Raw genomic sequence first — 23,911 nt, 5'->3', positions numbered from 1 at the left:
TCTACTAAGGTGTCTCTGAGCTGAGATGCCTCCTCCAACTGATCAGAGGTTTCTCTTGCAGGCCTTGGGGCCCTGGGGAGGGAAAAATGCTTTGCAGGTACTTGCCCAGGGTGGGAACAAGTTTGGTCCCCAGGGGACCCTCCTCCCCCTCCCCCCAGCCCTGAACCACACCTTAAGCCATGAGTTAGGAAATCCCCAGGCTGACAGGAGCAAGCCCCGGAGGTTTAGTGAATGTAGGCACGCTGGGGAGTCCCACTGGCCCTAAATCTTACTACCCATAACAAATGGCTGGGCCACATTTTAGAATGTTATCTGATTCATCAGCTTGGGTCTGAACAGAAGATTCCAGGAAAGGGTAGTGACCTGGCTTTTAATTGTGGACATAGTATGTGAGTGAAGATGGCTTTCTCTTGGTCGTTAGGCCTTGGGTTTTTGTTTTTGTTTTTGTTTTTTTTACACTACGATCCAGTGGGATTTATTTCAGGAACTCGAGGATAGTTCAACATATACAAATCAATAAACATAACTATCACATCAACAGAATGGACAAAATCTGCAGGATTATCTCAAAAAAATAAAGAAAATAAGAATCAATGAAATTCAGTATTTCTTTAAAAAAAATTTTTTTTTTGGTTTATTTTTATTTATTTATTTGAGAGTAACAGGCAGAGAAAGAGGCAGAGAGAGAGAGAGGATGGGTGCACCAGGGCTTCCAGCCACTGCAGATGATTTCCAGATGTGTGCACCCCCTTGTGCATCTGGCTAACGTGGGTCCTGGGGAATCGAGCCTCGAACCGGGGTCCTTAGGCTTCACAGGCACGCGCTTAACCGCTAAGCCATCTCTCCAGCCCAGTATTTCTTTTTTTTTTTAAAATTTAAAAAAAAATATTTTATTTATTTTAGAGACAGAGAGAGGAAGAGTCAGAGAGAAAGAGAGAATGGGTGTGCCAGGGTCTCCAGACACATGTGCCTCTTGTGCATCTGGCTTATGTGGGTCCTGGGGAATCAAATCAGGGTCCTCAGGCTTCACAGGCAAACACCTTAACTGCTAAGCCATTTCCCCAGCCCCAGTATTTCTTTTTTTAAAGAATCTTCCCCCCCCTCCCCCCAGACAGGGTCTCACTCTGGTCCAGGCTGACCTGGAATTAACTATGTAGTCTCAGGGTAGCCTTGAACTCACGGCGATCCTCCTACCTCTGCCAGGGATTAAAGGCATGCACCACCACGCCTAGCTTTGAAGAATCTTTAAAAAAAAAATTCTTATTTGAGACAGAGGAAGACAGACAGAGAATGGGTATGCCAGGGCCTCTAGCCACTGAAAACAAACTCCAGACACATGTGCCAACACTGTGCATCTGGCTTACATGGGACCTGGAGAATTAATTGAACCTGGGTCCTTAGAATTCACAGGTAAGCTTAACCACTAAGCAATCTCTTCAGCTCTGGTATTCCTTCACTCAATCTCTTTCCCTGACATCACTTGGGCCTTTTCACCCCCACTAATCTATTGTTCTACTTAGATATATACAATACCATCCTATTAAGTAGTCCCCTCCCTTCCTTTCTCTTCCCTTGGTACCTCTTTTCTAGCTTACTGGCCTTTGCTACTGAGTTTTCTTTCTGCTCACACAGAAGTCCAGTCACCTGTAGCGCACGCGCACACACACACACACACACACACACACACTATGGCATGCACGTGGAAACCAGAGGAAAGCCTCTAAGTATGTGCGCCCCACCTTCTGAAATAGTCTCTTGCCACTATGATTACAAGCTTTGGACGGCACCTGGCTTTATGTGAGTGCTGGGGAATCGAAACCTGGGCATCAAGCTTGCAAGCAAGCGCCTTTAACCTCTGAGCCATCGCCCGGTAAAATATTTTACTTTTAGTTATTTATGAGAGAGAGGAGAGAGAATGAATGGGCACGCCAGGGTCCCTCGCCACTGCAAACAAACTCCAGATGCATGTGCTACCATGTGCATCTGGTTGACATGGGTACTGGGGACTTGACCCTGGGTCCTTAGGCTTCACAGGGAAGTCACCTCTCCAGCTGTAGGCCCCCCCCCCTTTTTTTTTCCAAGGTAGGGTCTCACTCTGGTCCAGGCTGACCTAGAATTAACTCTGTAGTCTCAGGGTGGCCTCGAACTCATGGCGATCCTCCTACCTCTGCCTCCCGAGTGCTGGGATTAAAGGCGTGCGCCACCACGCCCGGCTGTAGGCCCTATATTTATCCAGGAGTGAATCAGAAAGGTCAGGTGACTTTAAGTGACAGCGCTGGGATTTGGGCCCTTGTCTTGGAAGAACCCAGGTCCCAGTGTTCTCAACCTGCTCTGCCGACCCTACCCCAGGCAGGTTCAGAAAACTAGCAGCGCCTGGGGAATGGGCTGGGCCATGTGGCTATCCCTCAGGGCGATTGCCCTCTGAAACTTCACCCCAGGGCTGGTGATGTGGCTTAGCTAACGGAGTGCTTGCCACACAGGACTGAAGCCCTGGATTGCCAACACAACATACACCACGTGTGATGGCACACATTGTAATCTCAGCCTTTGAGAGATGGAGGCAGGAGGAGCAAGAATTCAAGGTCGTCCTTAGCTATGCTGGATGACCAGTCTGGTCTTATACAGGAGAGTGTAAAAGAGGAAGGGGGGCTGGAGAGATGGCTTAGCTGTTAAGGCGCTCGCCTGCAAAGCCCAAGGACCAGGGTTCAATTCCCCAACACCCACATAAAATCAGATGCACAAAGTGGCGCATGTATCTGAAGTTCGTTTGTGGTGGCTGGAGAACGAGTCAGGCTGAAGATCAGCGGGTAGAGGGCTTGCCTACCACTTGAGGTGCCAAGGGACCCGGGTTTGAGTCCCCAGTACCCAAAATAAGGCAGATGTACATGGTGGCACATGTGCCTGGAGATCACTTGCAGTGGCTGGAGGCCCTGGTGTGTGCTCACTCTCTCTTTCTAATACATAAAAAAAATGAATATATATATTTAAAAACCTGGTGTGAGGACTGGAGAGACGGCTTAGCGGTTAAGCACTTGCCTGTGAAGCCTAAGAACCCCGGTTCGAGGCCCGATTCCCCAGGACACATGTTAGCCAGATGCACAAGGGGGCACATGCATCTGGAGTTTGTTTGCAGTGGCTGGAGGCCCTGGTGTGCCCATTCTCTCTCACTCTCTCTCTCTCTCTGCCTCTTTCTCTGTCTGTCACTTTCAAATAAATAAATAAACATAAAAAAAACACAAAAAAAACAAAAATAAAAAATAAAAACCTGGTGTGCACAAAATGGCCTGGATATCCATGACCTCACAGGGCCTGACACTACCTACATTAGATCATCATAAGAGGAGGAAAAGCTCATGACATCGAAATTAAAAGTGAGACTGATTGAGATGGGAGGGGATACGATGGAGCGTGGAGTTTCAGAGGGGAAAGTTCAGAGGGAGGGTATTACTATGGGATATTTTTTATAATCATGGAAGTTGTTAATAAAAATGTGAAAAAATAAAAAAATATTTAAAAATAAATAATAAAAAAAAACGCTGATGTACTGTACAGGCAAGCCATCTCTCTAGCACTTGGGGGGAGGGGAGAAAGCAGGAAAATAGGTAGTTTGAAGCCCCTGTCTCCAAAAGGAAACACAAAAAGTACCAATATCTGATCAATGAGTGTGCTGACTGCTGAAAGATGAGACCAGACAAAGGTGACCTGAGGAAAGACTCATGTTTATCTCTCTCTGAACCCCACAGCAAAACCACTGGGAAGGGAAGTGGCCGCAGCCTGCCTTCCTCTCTGAGCTGGGAAGTCCCCCTCTGATTCCAGAGCTTCTCCAACACCATCCACTTTTTCCTTCTCTGATGCGGGGGACCCTCCTGCTCCATCCCCCCAGCCCCCACTGCCTTCCTGTTGTAAGGACATACTAAGCTGGGTCACTGTAGACCCAGGGAACTTAGGTAGGGTCCCTTATTCCAGGAGAGCCAGTGCTGACTGACACCCCCTTCTCCTGTGAGGGCTCTCTTCCTCCCTTCATGCCTCCCTGGCCTTTCCAGACTTGTAGGGGGGGCTCCCTTGCTACATCCTCCTCTGCCGGCCCCCACTTTTAAGACCTTTCAGACTGCTGAGACCCTCTCCAAGCTTGGGCTCCGCAGCTGCCGGGCACCTTGAACTTTCTCAAAGCTCTTTTCAAACATACACTTAGACATATGAAACAGCCAGCGTGGATGGCGCACACCTTTCGTGCCAGCAGCCGTGAGGCAGAGGTAGGAGGATCGATGTGAGTTCAAGACCCACCCTGAGACGCCAGAGTGAATTTTCAGGTCAGCCTGAAAAATAAGTAAATAAATAAAGTATTTCATAAAACAGATCATGTGTGTGTTGGAACACCGCGAATCTCCCCCAGAACCAAGCCCAGTCCTGGGGCCTTCCTCAAGCACCCTGAAGAACTTACCCTATCACCTTTCTACCCTCCCCACATCCCAGCCTGAGGTCCCCTCAGGCCCCAAAAGGCTCAGCCCTGTTCTCTCCCCATCCTTTCTTAGATAAACTTCCTTTCAGAGCCTCCCCCCCACAACTTAATCTCCCCTCCAGTCCCCAGCCAGCCCCTCCTCCGGGAGAGGGGGAAGGGAGGGCAGGAGAGGGGAGCTGGCCGCCGGAGCGGGTGACCCAATGGGACCCAGACAGCAGTGCTCCCGAGTTCTTTGTGACACGGAAGGTAAACAGAAGGCCTAGTTTCCCCGCCCCCCACAGATTTCCCCTCCCTCAGCCAGCCAGATGGGACAGCAAGCTGGGGGGGGGGGCGGCGGTGGGGAGGGTGGATGCCGGGAGAAGGGGAAAAAAAGGGCAGATTGTGTAAAAGAAAACAGAAAAGACAGGAAAGCAATCAGAGACAGGAAATAAAGAGAGACTGACTGGGAGAGTTGATGAGAGAAGAGGAGACTCAGTGAGTGACCCACAGGAAGGTAGAAACAGAAAGAGAGAAGGAGAGAGAGAGAGAGAGAGAGAGAGAGAGAGAGAGAGACTTGCAGGAAGAACTGACCCACGAAGGGGTTAGACAGACCCAGGTCAGGCTGGCAGGTGGAAGTTTCTGGGTCCCACCCTTTCAGACACTGTGCTTCCTCTGGGCACGGGGAGGGCTTTGACCCCACCACCCCCCTGTGCCAAGCACAGCCGGTAACTCAGCCCACCGTCCCCTCCCCCCCCCGCCCCCTCCTCACCTGCACTGCGGAAGCTGACTGTTTGCTGTCATTATTGCTGGGGGAGTTCAGGCCCGAGGCCTGTTGTAGCAGGAACTGCCGGGCCACCTGGAGAGCCTGCAAGACAGGGGCCTAGGGTCAGGACGCTGCCTTGGAGGAGGATCAGGGATCAGTATGCACGGAGAGGCGAGGGAGGGTCGCTGGGAGCTGTCCATGCTGCTAACATCCAGGGCTAGACTCACCCTGGGCCAGTGAGATCCCACTGGGATCCATGGGGGCAGCAAATGGAAGGGTCAAGGGTCAAAAGGACTCCAGGGGACCGTGCAGGAGTGGCGGGGACCTAGGGTCGAATACCAGCTACTTCTCCTCTGAGCATCCACGGTGGGGCTCAGGTGTTTTATGCACCAGGTTCCGGTCTTGCACAAGAAGCTGTGAGGTAGGGACGGTCCGCCTCCTTGGGTATGGGAGGCAGCAGAGTCTCTGGGAGGCTAAGTAAATCCCTTGTCCAAGATCACGTGGCTAGAAGGTGGTGGAGCCAGGATGTACGCCCCTGAAGCCTACTGGGGAGCCCGCAGAGAGGTCAAAGGTGAAACATTCATGGTGTAATCAGAGCACAGTGGTGGGGGGGGAGGTCTGGGAAATGTAGAAATCAGGGGCATGGGGCTGCCTATGTTCACGGAATGTGAGAGGGAGGCTTTGTGGCACCAGGAGAAATGATCTATTTTTTAAGCAGTGCCTCACTGCAGCCCAGGATAACCTGGAACTTACTTCATAGTCCCAGGCTGACCTCAAACTCACAGTGATCCTCTTACCTTATTCTCCCATGTGCTACGATTAAAGGTGTGCACATTGATCTATTTATTTATTTATTTATTTATTTATTTATTTTGAGGTAGGGTCTCACTCTAACCCAGGCTGACCTGGAATTCACTATGTAGTTTCAGGGTAGCCTCGAACTCACGGAGATCCTCCTACCTCTGCCGCCCAAGTGCTGGGATCAAAGGCGTGCGCCACCACGCCCAGCTTGATCAGGTTTTATTTTTTTAACTTTTTAATTTTGTTTTCTGTTTTTTTGAGGTAGGGTCTCACATTAGTCCAGGCTGACCTAGAATTCACTATGTAGTCTCAGGGTGGCCTCGAACTCTCGGCGATCCTCCTGCCTCTGCCTCCCGAGTGCTGAGATTTTGATCAGGTTTTGACAGCTATGACTGAACTTTCAGAGCTACAGGGTAGGCCCGAATGACAAGGGAGATCTGAACCAGGGGAATCCTTCCAATGGGATGAGAGGTTTGCAAGAGGGACAGCTCTGGCTGGACAGTGGGCAGCTGAGAAATATGGTAGGACAGTCAAGGTGCAGAGAGGCCCAGGAATCCTCTCGAAGGCCAGCCTGTCATGGTGCCCCAGCAGAGGTTCAGAGGTGAGGACTGTGGGGACCGGTCCTGAATCACCTTCCAAGAATGCGATACCATCTGTCCTTGGTCCCTCAAAGGTCTCTTAGGGATCCAGAGCAGCTGTGCCCGGGGCCCTGGATGGGGGTGCGGGCTGGGCTCTGGCACCAGGCAGACTTAGGCTGCAATCCACAGCTATAACCACTATGGCTGTGACCTTGGACAAGTCACCCCGTCTCTGAACTTCTGTATCTGCAGAGGTGGGACACTAAGGGCTGGAGGGATGGCTCAGCGGTTAAGGCGCTTGCCTGCAAAGCCAAAAGACCCAGGTTTGACTTGCCAGGACCCACGTCAGCCAGATGCACAAGGGGGCACAGGCATCTGGAGTTTCGTTTGCAGTGGCTGGAGGCCCTGACGCGCCCATTCTCTCTCTCTTCTCTCTCATATAATAAATAAATTTTAAAAAACTTGGGGCTGGAGAGATGGCTTAGCAGTTAAGCGCTTGCCTGTGAAGCCTAAGGACCCCGGTTCGAAGGCTCGGTTCCCCAGGACCCATGTTAGCCAGATGCACAAGGGGGCGCACGCATCTGGAGTTCGTTTGCAGTGGCTGGAGGCCCTGGCATGCACATTCTCTCTCTCTCCTCCTCCTCCTCTCTGTCACTCTCAAATTAAAAAAAAAAAAAAAATTTTTTTTTATAAATATTTTAAGTAGGACACTAGCCACTTTGGAATAGCTAGGGGAAGGGGGAGGAATCAAAAGACCAATGCCTGGCACTTTGTTGGCATTCAAGAAACGTTTACCCTTCTTTTCTCACTCATCGCAAGGAAGCTCTCCACTTGCCCACACAGACCCCACTCACACTTGTCAGACAAAAGCACCTGCTTATGGCCACCTCTCACACCTGTGCACACGCACATCCACTTGTCACACGGACTCCATCGTCCTACCCCATCTGAAGCACGTTCGAGACAGAAATTTTTCTTCCTTGGGCCGGAGAGATGTCTCGGCAATTAAGGCATTTGCCTGTAACACGTAGTGACCTGGGTTCGATTCCTCAGTACCCACATAAAGCCACATGCACAAGGGGGCGCGCACGTCTGGAGTTCATTTGCAGTGGCTGGAGGCCCTCTGCCTGTGCCCATTCAATTTGTCTCTTTCTCAAATAAATAAATAAAATACTTTTTAAAAGGAGGGGTGTCTAGAGAGATGGCTTAGTGTTTAAGGTGCTTGCCTAAGGACCCAGGTTCAATTCCCCAGGATCCATGTAAGCCGGATGCACAAGGTGGCACATGCATCTGGAGTTCGCTTGCAGTGGCTGGAGGCCCTGGCGCAACCCATTTTCTATCATCTATCTATAACAAATAAATAAAATAATTTTAAAAGGGGGGCTAGAGAGATGACTTAGGGGTTAAGGCGCTTGCCTGCAAAGCCTAAGGACCCAGGTTCAATTCCCCAGCACCCATGTAAGCCAGATGCACAAGGTGACGCATGCAGCTGGAGTTCATTTGCAGTGGCTGGAGGCCCTGGCACACCCATTTTCTATCATCTATCCATCTCTCTATCTATCATTTATCTGCCCCTTTCTCTCAAATAAATAAACCAAAAATAGGGGGAAAAAGGTATTTTTCTTCCAGTCATAGGCATCAAACTCAGGGCCTCTAATATACTAGACATGCATCACCACCCCTTCAGCCCCGGCAACAACGCAGACGGATGTGTGGTCTATACTCACAGCTCAGCAAACACCCTCTGAGCACCCACTGTGTACCCAGCAGAAGCATATATATACAGTCCACCTGCGCCGCCCTTCACGGTGTTGACTGGCTGGGCTTCCTGGGGCCACGCTGCAGTTTACTCTAGGATAGTAACTGAGTATGCACCGGTAAATCCATGGGAACGTGTGCGCTTCTCAGCAGCCCCGGACCCCAGCCTCGCCACCTCCTTGAGTCTCACATCCACAGAAGCATCTTGAACGTTCAAGGGGAAGCAGGATACTGTTTCATTCTACTGGAGAGTCCTTTCAAGAGACTCTACCTTCCCCCATCTAGAGCTCTGGGAGGCTGCAGCAGGAGGTGCAAGGTCCCTCAGGAAGGAGCCCCCGACTCTTGCCTAGCTTTTTATTTTATTTTATTTGAGAGAGAGCGAGAAAGAAGCAGATAGAGAGAGTGAAAACAAACTCTAGGCGCATGCGCCCCCTTGTGCATCTGGCTTACGTGGGTCCTGGGAAATCGAACCTGGGTCCTTTGGCTTTGCAGGTGAGCGCCTTAACTGCTAAGCCATCTCTCTCTCCCTTGCCTAGCTTTTTTTTTTGTTTTTCAAGGTAGGGTCTCACTGTAGCCCAGGCTGACCTGGAATTCACTATGTAGTCTCAGGGGTGGCCTTGAACTCACGGTGATCCTCCTACCTCTGCCTCCTGAGTGCTGGGGATTAAAGGCGTGCGCCACCACGCCTGGCCCATATATATTTTTTTCTATAAAAAAGATAGCTTTGAGGTTTCTTCCCCCCATATTTTTAATATTGTATTTAGTCATTCGTGAGAGAGAATGGGTGTACCAGGGCCTCCAGCCACATGTGCCACCTTGTGCATTTGGCTTAGGTGGGTCCTGGGGAATTGAACCTGACAAATGCGCCTTAACCACTAAGCCATCTCTCCAGACCCCTTGGCCAAGTTTTTTAACTGACCTCCTCCAGGTCTAAGACACAGGCTTCTTTGGCCTCCAAAGAGGGGCTAGCATGGAAGGGGTACAGAGGTCAGTGGTCAGGAGGGGTGACCAGCCCAGGTGGCCCAAAGGGGGACAATCATCAAAGTGGGGAGGGGATGAGGCCCAGATTGGTGGGGGTGGGAGGGGAGGCAGCAAGGAAGAAGTTTTCAAGGGGAGTTGGGGGGAAAGCCCAGCTCGGTCTCTGGGGTAGGGGAAGTAACCAGAGCACTATAATCAACTCACCAACTCGCTTACTCTGTGGTCCCCTGGGGCATGACATTATTACAAGATTTACAGAGGAAGAAAAAAAGAAAAGGAAAGAAGAGAAAAGAAAAAGCAGCAGGGCCCAGCAATGGCATTCCTGGATGCCCCACCCTTTCTGTGGGAGGCCCTCTACGCCCCCATCTTGCAGGCTTCCCTCCCTGCCCAGATCACCTTGCCTGGGGCCCTCCTCTTGAGGCCAGGTGAGTCAGGTAGGGCAATCCTCCATTCATCCTCGGTAGGTGCCGGTGCCCTTTCTTGCCCCTCACTTCCCCACCTTCATCCACACACTTAAGAAGTGAAGCCAGAGCCGGGCATGGTGGCACACGCCTCTAATCCCAGCACTCGGGAGGCAGAGGTAGGAGGATTGCCGTGAGTTCGAGGCCACCACTGAGACTACATAGTGAATTCTAGGTCAGCCTGGACCAGAGTGAGAGAGGCCCTACCCCGAAAACCAATATTACAAAAAAAAAAAAAAAAAAAGTCGAGCTGGAGAGATGACTTAGTAGTTAAGGCATTTGCCTGCCAAGATAAAGGACCCAGGTTCAAAGCCCCTCTCGAGTTCATTTGCAGTGGCTGAAAGCCCTGCAGTGGCTGAAGGCCCTGGTGCTTTCTCTCCCCACCCCACAAATAAATAAAATTAAAAAAAAAAAAAAAAAAAAAGAAGCCAGGGTGTGGTGGTGCACACATTTAATCCCAGCACATGGGAGGCAGAGGTAGGTGGATCGCTGTGAGTTCGAGGCCACCCTGAGACTACATAGTGAATTCCAGGTCAGCCTGGGCTAGAGTGAGACCCTACCTAGAAAAACCAGAAGAAAAAAAAAACAGTGAGAGGTTCCTTTGCTTCTGGGGTGAGCATTTGGGGTGGGGAGGCAGGGAGATGAGCTGTGGAGCTGCAAGGTACCCAGCACAGTGGGTTCCAAATGGCTGGTCACGTGGGTTGGAATGTCCTATCCACATAGGAATGTTACAGGTACATTTACAGATGAGAACATGGCAATTGAGAGGGAGGGAGAGAGGCCAGTGACAAGGACACAGGGACTCAGTGGCACCTGCAGAACCAGAAGTTGGTGTGTGTGTGGGGGGGGTGAGGGATGATGATACGGGAGATGACTCAGCAGTAAACTGTGGGTTCCCCCTCCTTGTGGTGAGAGACAGCCCAAACCTTCTTGTTTTCCTCTGGCAATTTATTTTAAATATTTTTATTTATTTATTTGACAGACTAAGAGGAAGTGAGGGAGAGAGGATGGGTGTGCCAGGGCCTCCAGCCACTGCAAAAGAACTTGACGCGTGTGTCCCCTTGTGCATGTGGTTAACGCAAGTCCTGGAATTGAACCTGGGTCCTTTGGCTTTGCAGGCAAGTGCCTTAACTGCTAAGCCATCCCTCCAGCCCTCTGGCAATTTTATTTTATTTTAATTTTTAGACAGACAGAGAGAGAGAGACAGAGATAGGGAGAGAAGGAGAAAACTGGTACATCAGGGCCTCAGCTACTGCAATCAAACTCCAGATGCTTGCGCCACCTAATGGGCACGTGCGACATTGCGCTTGCCTCACCTCTGTGCATCTGGCTTATGTGGGACCTGGAGAGTTGAACATAGGTCCTTAGGCTTCACAGGCAAGCGCCTTAATGACTAAGCCATCTCTCCAGCCCAACTCTGACAATTTTTGACAAGGTTGGGATTCAGTCTTATACAGGTTGTTGTGATAATGAGCTAGAAGGAGGCTGGATTGCCAAGGTGGACTAGAAGCTGTCTGAGGGGTCTGCCCTCCCCTGCTCTGTCTCAAGCCTGAGCATCCTCAGAAAAAAAGCTGTCAGCTTCACTGAGGGCCCGGGGTGACTTTACTAGTCACCAGCCAGTATTTCTAAGAGTGCAGGGAGGAATTCTTGCTACCCTGCTTGTATTTACAGGTTAGTGAGCTGGTAGTAACACCAAAGATATTGACAAACCCTGACATGGTATGAGTCTTATACGGAGGGTGGAGGGTGACCTGGAACTCACGGCCTGGGAAAGAGACACCATAACAGAAACAACCAACTCCTCCCTGGAAGACTATCCAAGGAAGGAAAAACAGATGGTGCACAGGCCCTGAGATGGGAAAACAAAACAAAAACTATGACATGTACCATATGCCAAAAAGGCTCGTCGGGTGGGGTGGTGACACGTACTTATAATCCCAGCACTTGGAAGCAGAGACAGGAGAATCTTTAGAGTTTTAGGCTAGCCTGGGCTACCCAGCAAGCCCTTGTTATTAAATACACCCATACATACAAACAAAAGAAAGGTCAGTGTGAGCCGGGCACGGTAGTACATCCCAATACTCAGAAGGCAGAGGTAGGAGGATCGCCAGGAGTTCAAGGCCAGCCTGAGACTACACAGTGAATTCCAGGGCAGCTTGGGCTACAGTGAGACCCTACCCTGAAAATAAATAAAATAAAATAAAACAAGGTCAGTGTGGCCAAGTATCAGTCTGAGGCAAACCTCACTATACATGTAGGCTGCCTTCAAACTCAGTCTTCCTGCCTCTGCCTCCCAAGAGTTGGGATTACAGGCATGGCAATGATTTTGTTAAAAATATTCTGTTTGTAATCCCAGTACTCGGGAGGTAGAGGTAGGAGGACTGGCATGAGTTTGAGGCCACCCTGAGATTCCATAGTACATTCCAGGGCAGCCTGGGCTAGAGTGAGACCCTACCTCAAAAAAAAAAAAAAAATTCTGTTTGGGCTGGAGGGATGGCTTAGTGGTTAAAGCGTCTACCTGCTAAGCCAAAGTCCCAGGTTCAATTCCCCAGGACCCACGTTAGCCAGATGCACAAGGGAGCTCACACGTATGGAATTCGTTTGTTTGCAGTGGCTAGAGGTCCTGGCGCACCCATTATCCCTGTCTCTCCATCTTTCTGTCAAATAAATAAATATATTTAAAAGATATTTTGTTTATTTATTTGAGAGAGGGATAGAGAGAGAATGGAGGGTGTAGAGACAGATAGAGAGAAAATGCACGTGCCAGGACCTCCTACCCAGTGCAAACAACTCCAGATGCATGCATCACCATGTACATCTGGCTTAACATGGGTCCTGGGTCCTTCGGCTTTGCCGGCAAGTTCCTTAACCACTAAAAGCCATCTCTCCAGCCAGTCAATAGGGTTTTTTGTTGTTGTTGTTGTTTCTGTTTTTCCGAGGTAGGGTCTCTGGTCCAGGCTGACCTGGAATTAACTACATAGTCTCAGGGTGGCCTCCTACCTCTGCCTCTCGAGGACTGGGATTAAAGGCGTGTGCCACCACGCCCCGCTCTGACAATAATTTTTGACTTCATAATCCACTTGAGGAAAAACCTCTGTTAGGGTGTAAGGAGACAGTGACGTATCTTTGAGGAGAGAGACCCAACGCCCTGCCAGTGAACAGCAGGTACCCAACTGGGTGTTCCTTAAACACCAAAGCCTGGGAAAGTAATTCGCTCAAGGATCAGGTAGGAGGAGGGATGGAGGGAGACGGGATCAGAGGTCACCATCAAGGGAACTGACCTAGGGGGATACAGGCTGCGATCATCCAGACTCCGTCCTCTGGCAAAGAAACACAAAAACTTAAATAATGCAAAAGAAACAAAGAAAGTGTGTATGCGAGTGTGTGTGCACATGCACGTGTGTGTGTGTGTGTGTGTGTGTGTGTAGACTATAAAAACCACCGAAGTGATTCTCTACTTTTTTCCCCCTTGGATTAAAAAAAAAAAGCTTTTTGGAAAAGGCTGTAAATTTTTTTTACACCAACCTCGTAAAAATGACATCGGCACATTCTCAAATTAGAACCATTAAAATGAAAACCGGCCATGCACAGATGCGGGTAGGGCCCACGTGGGTGGGAGACGTCCCCGGTGTGGAGTCCCGGTTTTAGGGCCCTCTCTGGGTCAGTCCGGAAGGTGCTTATGACCACGAGCAGCCAGCGTTGGCACGTGCCCACTGACCAGGGAACCCAATAGCACAGAAAAGGGCCCCTCCTTGGGAGTGGGACCCCCCCCCCCCGGCCCCAGTCCATCACTCCTGGTGTCACCCTAGGTGGGCTTCACAGCCTCTTGGCTCCCACCGATGGTCAAGACCAGTTTGTCGAGGTGCTGTGAGAGGCAGGGTTGGGATCCCAGTGTCAGGAAGGGACGTCAGCCAGCTGCTCTCAGTAGTGAAAGTGCCCGCGTAGACGGGGCGGTTTGTGGTCAGGCTGTCCCACTTGGTGTCTGGAGACACACAGCTGGTCTCAGCGGCGGAATTCTCTAGAAACACTTCTACTCTGGGGTCTGGGGGGATCTGCTTTTGCAGAGGGTTTTGAGTGTGGGATTTGGACTGGGGACATAAGGTCCATGCCCCCAGGACTTCATCGAGGCAACACACGCCCTCCTGCTAACATGGGATGTCCTGGGGGGAGTTCTGTTAAGAGGATGGGGTGCACCCTTTCAAGTCCTTTGCCCTCAACAGAAACACTCGCCCACCTGCCCTCCAAATCCTCCTTCAGCCACAGTCTTCACTGGGTACCAGTGAGAACAATCATAGGGGACTCAGGAGCGGGGTGTGGTGGCGCACGCCCTTGATCCCAGCACACTCAGGAGGCAGGGGTAGGAAAATCGCCGTGAGTTCAAGGCTGCTCTGAGACTCCATAGTGAATTTCAGGTTCAGCCTGGGCTAGAGAAAGACCCTACCTTGGAAAACCAGAATACATAAATAAATAAATAAAAAGTTTTAAAAAATAGTAATAAAGGGAGACAGAAGAGCCTAGCATCTCAGAAGCTGGGGGTCCTTTCCTCTCCCCTCACACTGCAAAGATCTGAAGGTAGCATTTGGCTTAGTAATTAAGCAAAGTGTGTGTGGGGGGGACAGCAGCCCTGATGTCTGATGTATTCCCTCCCCAGCCCCACAAAAAACCTCACCTGCCCACCTCTACTTGCAATCACTTCCTTCCCCTGGGGAGTTTCAGGCCTCAACTCTCCGGGCACACCCACTACCTGTGGAGAGGGGCTTAGACTGCAGAGGGGCAAGGAGAAGGCGGAAGTACACAAATCAGGCACACGAGGCTAGGCTCCGGACAACCAGCGGCTGCGCGTATGCACACGCGCACACACACGCACACGCACACACACGTCCAGTGGGGGGGGGCTGATCTCCTTCTGGAAGCAGATCACCAGATCCCCCTAAGAAGTTTGGACAGAGGAAGGCCAGATGGGAGAGGAAAAGCTCCTCCATTCTTCTCCTCCCCTCCCCTCCCCCAGCTCCTTGACTCCCCCCCTCCCATCTCTTTGGAGGGGGTAAGTTAAAAGCCCATTACTGTGGCAGAGCCCCCCCCCCAACTCTTTTGAATCTCCTCACAGGATGTGAACAGGGTGGGATTTGGCCCCGTTACCTTGGCAACTGCAGTGGGAGTTCCCAGACGCTAGGCAACCCTTTGGTGACCCTCCCTGACCTGTCACCTCTGCAACTCATGGACAATGAGAACGCGGGCTCCAGAAGAGGCCCAGGACCCTTTCAGCCCGGCCGCCAGTGGCTCGGCCTGATTCCACCCCCGCCAGCTCAGCCCTCCAGGCCCCAAGTCCAGCTCTTGGCCAGACAAGCCTCTAAGATCTCCTAAACTGGGGCAGGGTTGGGGGGAGGTTGGGTATAACTCTCCCAGCCTTCATTGTCTCCCCTGCCAGGGAGCCCAAAGGGTATTTGAAGGAACCTCCACAGACAAGAACGTCACCTAGGTAATACCAGATTAAAAGAAAACACACAGGCTGGGCTGTAGAGACGGCTCAGCTGTTTAAGGCACTTGCTTGCAAAGCCTAAGGGCCTGAGTTCAATTCCTCAGTGCCAGATGCACAAAGTGGCACATGCATCTGGAGTTTCTTCAGTAGCAGAAGGCCTGATATGCCTATTCTCTCTCTTCTTCTCTCTCTCTGTCTCTCTCTTTCCCAACTAAAGAAACCATACAAATCAGGTGTGGTGGCGCACGCCTTTAATCCCAGCTCTCGGAGGTAGAGGTAGGAGGATCACTGTGAGTTTGAAGCCACCCTGAGACTTCATAGTGAATTCCAGGTCAGCCTGGCTAGAGCGAGACCAACTGATAAAGACAAAAGTCTTCTTGGGAGTAAAACTGAGAAAGCACTGGGGTCAGAAGCACCTGCCTTGCTGAAGGAACGCACCAGTGTCTCCCCAGGACTCCCAAGAGCAGTAGGGACCACCAACTCCAGACGGCCCACGCAGTGTCCATTCCAAAATAAGGTTGAACTTTTCTTTTTTTTTTTTAAAGACAGGGTCTTGGGCTGGAGAGATAGCCCAGCAGTTAAGGCACTTGCCTGGGAAGCCTAAGACCAAGTTTGATTCCCCAGGACCCCCATAAGCCAGATGCACAAGGTGGTGCATGTGTCTAGAGTTTACTTGCGGCGGTTAGAAGCCTGGAATTCACTATGGAGTCTCAGGGTGGCCTCGAACTCACTGCCCTCCTCCCCCACACCCGGCTGTACCTGGTTTTATGTGGTGCCGGGGATCGAACTCGGGGCTGCAGGCATGCAACGCAGGTACCCTGCCCTCTGAACCACTTCACAGCCTCAACAGGTTCACAGAATGACTGGATTCTCCCACACCAACTCCTCAGGGATTAGACTGTACACCTGGAGACCGAGTGGAGCTAAGAACCCCCTACGAGTAATGGATCTAGAAACTGACATGGGGTAAGTGGCTTGGGAATCTATGCAGCCAAGCAGCCAAGCCAGGTCACCCTTCCCCCATCTCCCCCCCACCCCACCCCAGCCTCTGTTTAAACAAGCTCCCAGCCTGCTGTTGCGTGGAAACCCCGTGTTTCAGGCTCTTGTTCTGTCCTCTTCAGCACTGTTTGTGTCAGCATAAAGTCCCGTCACCCGCCTGACTTCTGACTCTCCGAGTCTCCCTGTCTCTTAACTCCCAAAGGCCAGGATTGCATTTCTAGGACTTGTTTACCCAGAGCAGACAGAAAGGAACCAACAGACCAAGGGAGAGAGCCTCGGCGACCCAAGGAAGGACAGGACCAGCGTGCCATCTTCAGGCCATTTCCTCAAATCTCCGCCTCTGGAGTTCGCAGCAGGCACCAGAGTGGTCACTTAGGGAGGTGGGCGTGGCTACTTTTGTCTTTAATTGTTCACTTTTATTTTTAAAGTTATTTTTATTTAGTCATTAGAAAGCTAGAGAGAGAATGGGCACTCCATGAACTCCAGATGCATGTGCCACCAGGTGCATCTGGCTTATGTGGGATCTGGAGAATCGAACCTGGGTCCTTAGGCTTCGCAGGCAAGCACCTTAACCACTAAGCCATCTCTCTAGCCCTGATTTTTGGTTTTTGACATAGGGTTTCATGTAGCTCAGGCTAGCCTTGAACTCTTCCTGCTTCTACCATGTATGTATTGCCATACGGGGGGGGGGGGCGTTGATTTTGAGTCAGTGTCTATGTAGCCCTTGAACTTCTGAACCTCTTGCCTTCACCTTCTGAACTGGGATTGACAAGTGTGTACTACCACGCGTGACAGAGTCTTGTTACGTCAGGGTCTTACTAGGTAGCCCAAGTGGGCCTTGAACTCAAGATTCTCCTGCCTCAACGTCGGATTCACAGGCACACACCTACATCTTAAACAGTCTCACCAACATACACCGCCTTAGCACACACTAGGTGTGAGAACTTAGCGCCTCCATTTGTACAGAGGGCTGCATGACTGTAGCTGGAGTAAGAGTGAGTGTGGAGAGCCTTGAACTAGGTACTGGGAGACCATGATCTAGCTGTAGAAGTGCCTGCCTCTGATTGCCTCATCTGTGAAAAGGGACTGATAGTGCTCCTTCCCCAGGAACACAGAGCCAATTTAATGACACAGCGTGAATCTTTAAAAAGTTGTCCCCAAAGGGCTTTTTGTTCAGGGGACCAAAGTTGAGGAAGAAACAAGGGGCTGGGCTCTCTCACACTCAGCCCATCAATCGGGACATTCGTTTGGAGGCTGCAACCTCCCTGCAAAGGCTCATTCATATATTGGGGGTACAGAGATGACCCACAGACTGCTGCTCCACTTTATTATTTTATGTATTTATTTATTTTGGTTTTTCGAGGTAAGGTTTAACTCTGGCCCAGGCTGACCTGGAATTCACTATGTAGTCTCAGGGTGGCCCCGAATTCATGGCGATCCTCCTACCTCTGCCTCCCAAGTGCTGGGGATTAAAGGCGTGCGCCACCAGGCCCAGTGTTATTATTTTCTTTTTATTTACTTATTTATGAGAGACAGAGAGAGAATGGGCTGTGCCAAGGCCTATAGCTACTGCAAATGAACTCCAGACGCATGTGCTACCATGTGCATCTGGCTTAGGTGGGTTCTGGAGAATTGAACCTGGACCCTTAGGCTTCGCAGGCAAGCGCCCTCACCGCTAAGCCATTTCTCCAGCCCCTGCTTCGCTTTAATTGAATGTTTCGTAATTTTAATTTTGAAGACTGCTTAGTTTGAAGCCAATGAAACCTTTTACGTACATATACATCTCCCATATTTTCCTTGGCCCTAGTCACTACGCCCATAAGTGAGCCCAAATGGACAAAACAGCCTCCTGCCTCCAGATCCCCATCCCAGTTTAGTTGTGAAACTGATACAGGATTTTCCAGGACTTTGGGATAGGCCCCAAAATAAACAGGGATAGTTGGAACCTGGAATAGACATGGTAAAACATGGCTCATGTGCAGAGCCGAACCCAGAAATCTGATCAGTACAGACAGTTCCATCTCATTCCACCCCAAACATCTCCCCAATTACCCAGAAGAGGCCTGAGCTTATGCTGCATATTAAGCCTTTTTGTTTGTTTGTTTAAATAAAGTTTTGGCTTGGCGTGGTGGCACACACCTTTAATCCCAGCTCTTGGGAGGCAGAGGTAGGAGGATCACTGTGAGTTCAAGACCACCTTGAGACTAACAGTGAATTCCAGGTCAGTTTGGGATAGAGTGAAACAAAGACAAGCAAACAATGAAAGAAAACCAAGATAAATAAAGTTTTCAATGCCAGGCATGGTGGCACATGCTTTTAATCCCAGCACCATGAGGCAGAGGTAGGAGGATCACTATGAGTTTGAGGCCACCCTGAGGCTACATAGTGAATTCCATCAGCCTGGGCTAGAGTGAAATCCTACCTGGAAAAACAGAAGTACAGGAGGGGAAGAAACAGCCATACAAAACAGGTGACCATGGGGAACTTCTAATGAGATATCACATTTTATTTATTTATTTGAGAGAGAGAAAGAGGCAGAGAGAGAGAATGGGGCCTGTCAGGGCCTCCAGCCACTGCAAAGGAACTCCAGATACATGTGCCCCCTTGTGCATCTGGTATACATGGGTCATGGAGAATCGAACGGGGATTCTTTCACTTTGCAAGCAAGTGCCTTAACCGCTAAGCCATCTCTCCAGCCTGCTATTATTATTGTTGTTGTTGTTTTATTTTTTAAACTATATTTTATTTATTTATTTGAGAGAGAAAGAGAGGAGAGAATTGGCTCGCCAGGGCCTCCAGCCACTGCAAACGAAGTCCAGACGCGTGCGTGCGCCACCTTGTGCATATGGCTTACATGGGTCCTGGAGAACTGCACCGGGATCCTATGACTTTGCAGGCAAATGCCTCAACCACTAAGCCATCTCTCTCCAGCCCCCGTTCTGTTCTCAGATGGCAGAGACTCAGTGGGCCTCCTCCCCACAGGTCCTGCTTACAGAGGTTTAAGAGATGTCCTCTGACTGACTCCAGAAGACCATCTCTCATGGGGAAAGTCCCTTCCTGCGGGCATCAAATGGGTGTGCCAGGACTACCAGCCACTGCAAACGAACTCCAGATGCATGTGCCACCTCGTACATTTTGCTTACACGGGTACTGGGTAATCGAACCTAGGTCTTTAGTCTTTGCAGGCAAACACCTTACCCATGAAGCCGCCTCTCCAGCCCAAGAGGAAGGGATTTTGAAAGCTCTTTGTTCCATCCACATGCACATGGACAAGTCCTTGCAAGAGGCGTGTCACACTTACGACCGAATGGTGGAGTGGGACTTCAGGGGTCAGGGTCACACTCCTGGTAACGGAGCTGGCCGCAACTTAGTTCAGGGTTTCTTTCATATCTGAGTTTAGTCCCCTGACCAGCTTTGCACTACTGCTAGGGGTTATGAACTGGGTTGGGGGCGGAGCGGAGGGAGCGCCAGGGTAAACCCAGATAAAAGCAGTGTACCGGAGAGGGCACGGAGGCCCTGCCCTGGCGCCTATGAGGAAGGTGTGAGGGTGTTGGGCAGGGAGTAACACGCAGGCCTCTCCTATTTCACCTTCCCGGGAGCTGAGGCCTCCAATGATAACTTGAAGAGCACAGTCAAATGAAAGGAGAGTCACAGGACCAGGGCTGGCTCGGCCAGTTCTGAACTTGTCAAGCATGCCTCGGCTGTACCCTGCATCCCCCTGGGTGGGGCGGGGGGGACCCAGACACCTATCTCAGTTATCATCCAACCAGGTTCTTCACCTTGGAGAAGCTGGTCTTGAACTCCTGAACCCTGCACTTCAGGGTGGGAGGAGACAGGCATGGAAAAAGAAAAAGAGGGCGCGGACCGGGTTCCCGCTGCGTGCCGCAACTTTCCGGGGCCTCCCTTGCCAGATGTGCTGGCCCCAGCTGTCTGGGAGTTTTCGTGGCTTGCCGGCTTGGGTCAGGAACCCAGGCAGCCACGGAGATGGAGAACAGCTCACGAGAACAAATAAAAACACCCGCGTGGGCACAGCACTTGCCTCGCGGCCCTGTTAATGTGTAGCCAGTTTCACAGCCCTGGGCACCGGGGAAACTCGGGCACCCACCCACTCAAAACAGACTCCCAAGCCCGCTGTCCAGGCATCTGTCTGTCCTTATGGCATGTCTGGGTCGGCTCCAAGCTCCATGAACTCCGGTCCCAGCACCTTTTTTTTTTTTTTTTCTCCCCCTAACCTTGGGGCACACTGGAGTCTTCTAGTCCCCAAGGGAACCGGAGGTCCAGGAGGAGGGCTGGACCTGGTCAAGAATGTTAACAAGCCAGACTTGAGGACAGGGGCGGGGAGGCCCCCAAGGGGCTGGCGGGGAGCGGGAGGAGGCAGCTCCTACCTGTTGCTGCTGGAAGTGCAGGAGCTCGGCGGGGCTCACCTCGCCGTTGCTGTCCGCGCCGCCGCCGGCGGGGTCCCTGCCCGGGCCGTCCCTGGCCGCGCTGACCGCCGCCGTGCCCGCGGCCCCGGGCCCGCCTCCGCCGCCGCCCTCGGCCGGGCCGGACAGGCTGCCCACACCGTTCTGACCGGACGGAGCCGACCTAATTGTCTCCGAGGCGGATTCCACCATCATGTCGCTCTAGGGGGACCTGCGGGAGAGACACGGGGGGAGGGGCTGAGGCTCAAGGGATGGAGAGGCGGGGCAGGGTCCAGCCAGGACATCAACAGAAAACTCCTCCTCCACCCCCCCCCCACTACCACACATACACCCCAACATCCCACTCCCCCCAGCCCCTGCCCCGGTTATGGGGCTGCTCCTGGGACCACTGGCTGTGTGTGCGAGTTCGGATGTCAGCCCTCCCCTAGGCCAGGTTAAGGGAAAGTTTCATGCAGAAGTTAAGGCCTCACCCCCCACACACACACATTTCAACCACTTTAAGGAGAGAGGAAGGGGGAGTGGAGAAGACAAGTGGGCCCCTTCCTCTTGGAGTGGGGGGGGATCTAAAACCAGTTTTGGTCTCTATCCAACAGGCAGCAAAGCATTTTTTTGCTGGGAATTCCAACCAGCGCCCCGTCCACCTGTAACAGACTTTATGTAAATTCCCCCCTAAGTAGGGAGTTCCCTGTGGGCAGGGCCTAACCAACCTTGTTCCTAGTCACCTGGCTGCCCTTAGCCTGGGTGCCTGGCAGACATGGTGTGTGTGGGGAGGTGCTGAAGTCACCAGGTGAAGGACACCCCTAGACCCACTTTTTTTTCAAGGTAGGGTCTCTAGCCTAGGCTGACCTTGATTTCACTATGTAGTCTCAGAGTGGCCTTGAACTCACAACCATCATCCTCCTGCCAAGGCCTCTCTACTGCTGGGATTGGAGGCGGGGCATCACCTCTGGCTTCACTTTTGTGATGTCCTCAGCCCAGCGCCTGGCCCAAAGTACGTGCTGCTCAGTCCCGTTTCCCCCTAAGCCTCCTAAGTCCTCCCCACAAGAACTGAGAACTTGTAATCACCACGCCCATCTCCCAGGTGGAAAAACATGTCGGGGGACACGGCTTAGGCAGACATGCTTAAGACCCGGAGTTAAACTGCGTACCCTCCCAGTGAGGCTGGGGAGGGGTGTATAATTGGCATGCTTGTGAGGCCTTGAATTCCTCAGCACTAAGAACAAACAAACAAACAAACACTTAAAGTCATTCCTGTAATACCAGAGTTTAGGAGCTGAGGCAGGAAGATCATAAGAGTTCAAGACCAGCCAGGGCTACAGAAGGAAAGGCTGAAAAGGAAAACCAAACCAAACCAAACAAAAAACAAACAAACCAGGGGAGGCGGCGGTGGGAGAATCGCTTTGAGTTCCATGCCACCCCGAGACCCTAACCTTGAAAAGCCAACACAGGCAAGCAAACAACTGAGGTGTAACATTTAAGCACCTTGCCCAAAGCCGAGGGTCCACCCTCCCGCCCGACAGGAGCCTCTAAGGACTGGCGACCGGCTGGGACGGTCAAGGGCAGGGAGCCGGAGGAGGTGGCCTGAATTCTTCGCATTGGCTATGGGATGACCAGCGACCCCCCACCTGGTGCAAGTACACCTCTTTGAAGATAAGGCGCTGCTCATCAGTCAGGAGTGGCGGGTGGCGCAGGCCGGTCATCTCAGCGGTCGCCAAGAGGCACCACAGCTGAAGGCCAGCCTGGGCGACACAGGAAGGTCCTGTCTCAATCACTTTCCCCCTCTAAAAGCCCCTTCAGAGAAACATGGATTTCGGTTAAGGGGAATAGGGCAGGTATTCCCCCATGAGACTGTGGACACATATCTCAAACTCCCCCAAACCTCAATTCCCTTGTCTGTCAAAGGATTTAATCCATCCTCTTGAGTCCTTTAGGGACATATGAAGTACCTGGCCGAGTAACCCTCACCAGAGAAGTTCAGAAGTTAGTAACTGGGCTCTGGGCTGGAGAGATGGCTTAGCGGTTAAGGGGCTTGCCTGTGAAGCCTAAGGACCCAGGTTCAATTCCCCAGGACCCACGCAAGCCAGATGCGCGAGGTGGCATGTGCGTCTGGAGTTCGCTAGCAGGGGCTGGAGGCCCTGGCGTGCCGTGCCCATTCTCTCTCTATTTGACTCTTTCTCTCTCTCTCTCAAATAAATAAATAAATAAAATATTGCTTTTAAAAAAATATTTGGGTCACACAAAGACCAAGGAGTCAAAGCCCTGTGAGCACCTGGCAAGGCTTGGGGGAGGGGGAGGAACCAGCCAGTGCTTTATCCCCCCCTTCTGTGGATTCCTTTGGGCCCCAATGGGCTCTATAACCACGTGGTCTCTCTCAGCCAATAGGGCAATGAGGGAATGAATTCAAGGAACACATTAGGGGACCTGCAGGAAGTATAGGTTACTTCCCTGGGGTGGAGAATCTCAATGCCTTCTTCCTTCCCTTCCTATATGCCTCACTTTACCCTTTGACATAGAGTCTCACTGAACCTAGAGTTGACTGATTTGGGCTAGACTAAGTGAACCCGAGACCCCGCCCTCAACCTCCCCAGCACTGGGATTTCATCTGCCCAGTGCCACCACGGCCCCCTAACCACATTTCACTTGCATTCTGGGGATCCAGGCTCAGGTCCACATACTTTCCCCACAGAGTGAGCTTCCCTGTCCCAGACAGAAGCAGAGGGGTTGGAGTGTGAGGGTCTGGGGTTCGGGAGGGGACACGGAGCTGCTAAGGGTTTGTGGGAAGCCACTCATAGCTACTGTGCCCCCCCAAACCCCCAGCGGTGAGTTTGGTTGGTTCCCTGTTGCAGTGGGTCTACGGGGCCTCTGGGGTGGCCCTGTGCTACAGAGGTGGCCTATGTTAATTTCTCTGTATATTCCCCCTGCAGCTGCTCCCACCCCCCCCCCCCCGGTTCTGGGAGAAGCTGGCTCAAGGGTAGGGTGAGGATGAGGGGTGATGGTTCGGAAGAGATTGAGTACTTGGGTCTGAGGCCTTTAATGGCCATGTCAGCCCGAGGGCTAGTAGCAGCCAAATGATGGATGTGGCGGGTACAGGTCTCTACCCACCACAGCTCAGGGCGTCAGCCCCCACCCCCGAAATCACCCACCCTGAAGTCTACAGAAGTAACTTTCCCTACTCAAGCCTAGGCCTCAGCTTGAGGGGGATTGGGGGGGGGGGCAAACGCAGCAGAAGCCCACT

At 51.7% G+C, this 23,911-nt stretch overlaps 1 protein-coding gene across 4 annotated transcripts in view; it reads right to left on the bottom strand.

Annotated features, from left to right (window-relative positions):
- Foxp4 (forkhead box P4) overlaps positions 1 to 23,911 on the bottom strand; it is a 69,765-nt gene that overhangs the window by 19,299 nt on the left and 26,555 nt on the right. For all 4 annotated transcript variants that reach the window (XM_045156685.1, XM_004649510.2, XM_004649513.2 and 1 more), the window contains exons 2-3: positions 20,641 to 20,887; positions 5,208 to 5,303 (exon numbers count right to left, since the gene is read on the bottom strand). In XM_045156685.1, the coding sequence (XP_045012620.1) occupies positions 5,208 to 5,303; positions 20,641 to 20,871 (327 nt within the window). In that variant the 5' untranslated portion in view covers positions 20,872 to 20,887. The remainder of the gene's footprint in view (positions 1 to 5,207; positions 5,304 to 20,640; positions 20,888 to 23,911) is intronic.

This window comes from Jaculus jaculus, chromosome 8, assembly GCF_020740685.1.
Source record: "Jaculus jaculus isolate mJacJac1 chromosome 8, mJacJac1.mat.Y.cur, whole genome shotgun sequence".
NCBI classification, from domain to species: Eukaryota; Metazoa; Chordata; class Mammalia; order Rodentia; family Dipodidae; genus Jaculus; species Jaculus jaculus.
This window is presented reverse-complemented; position numbering and strand designations above follow the sequence as displayed.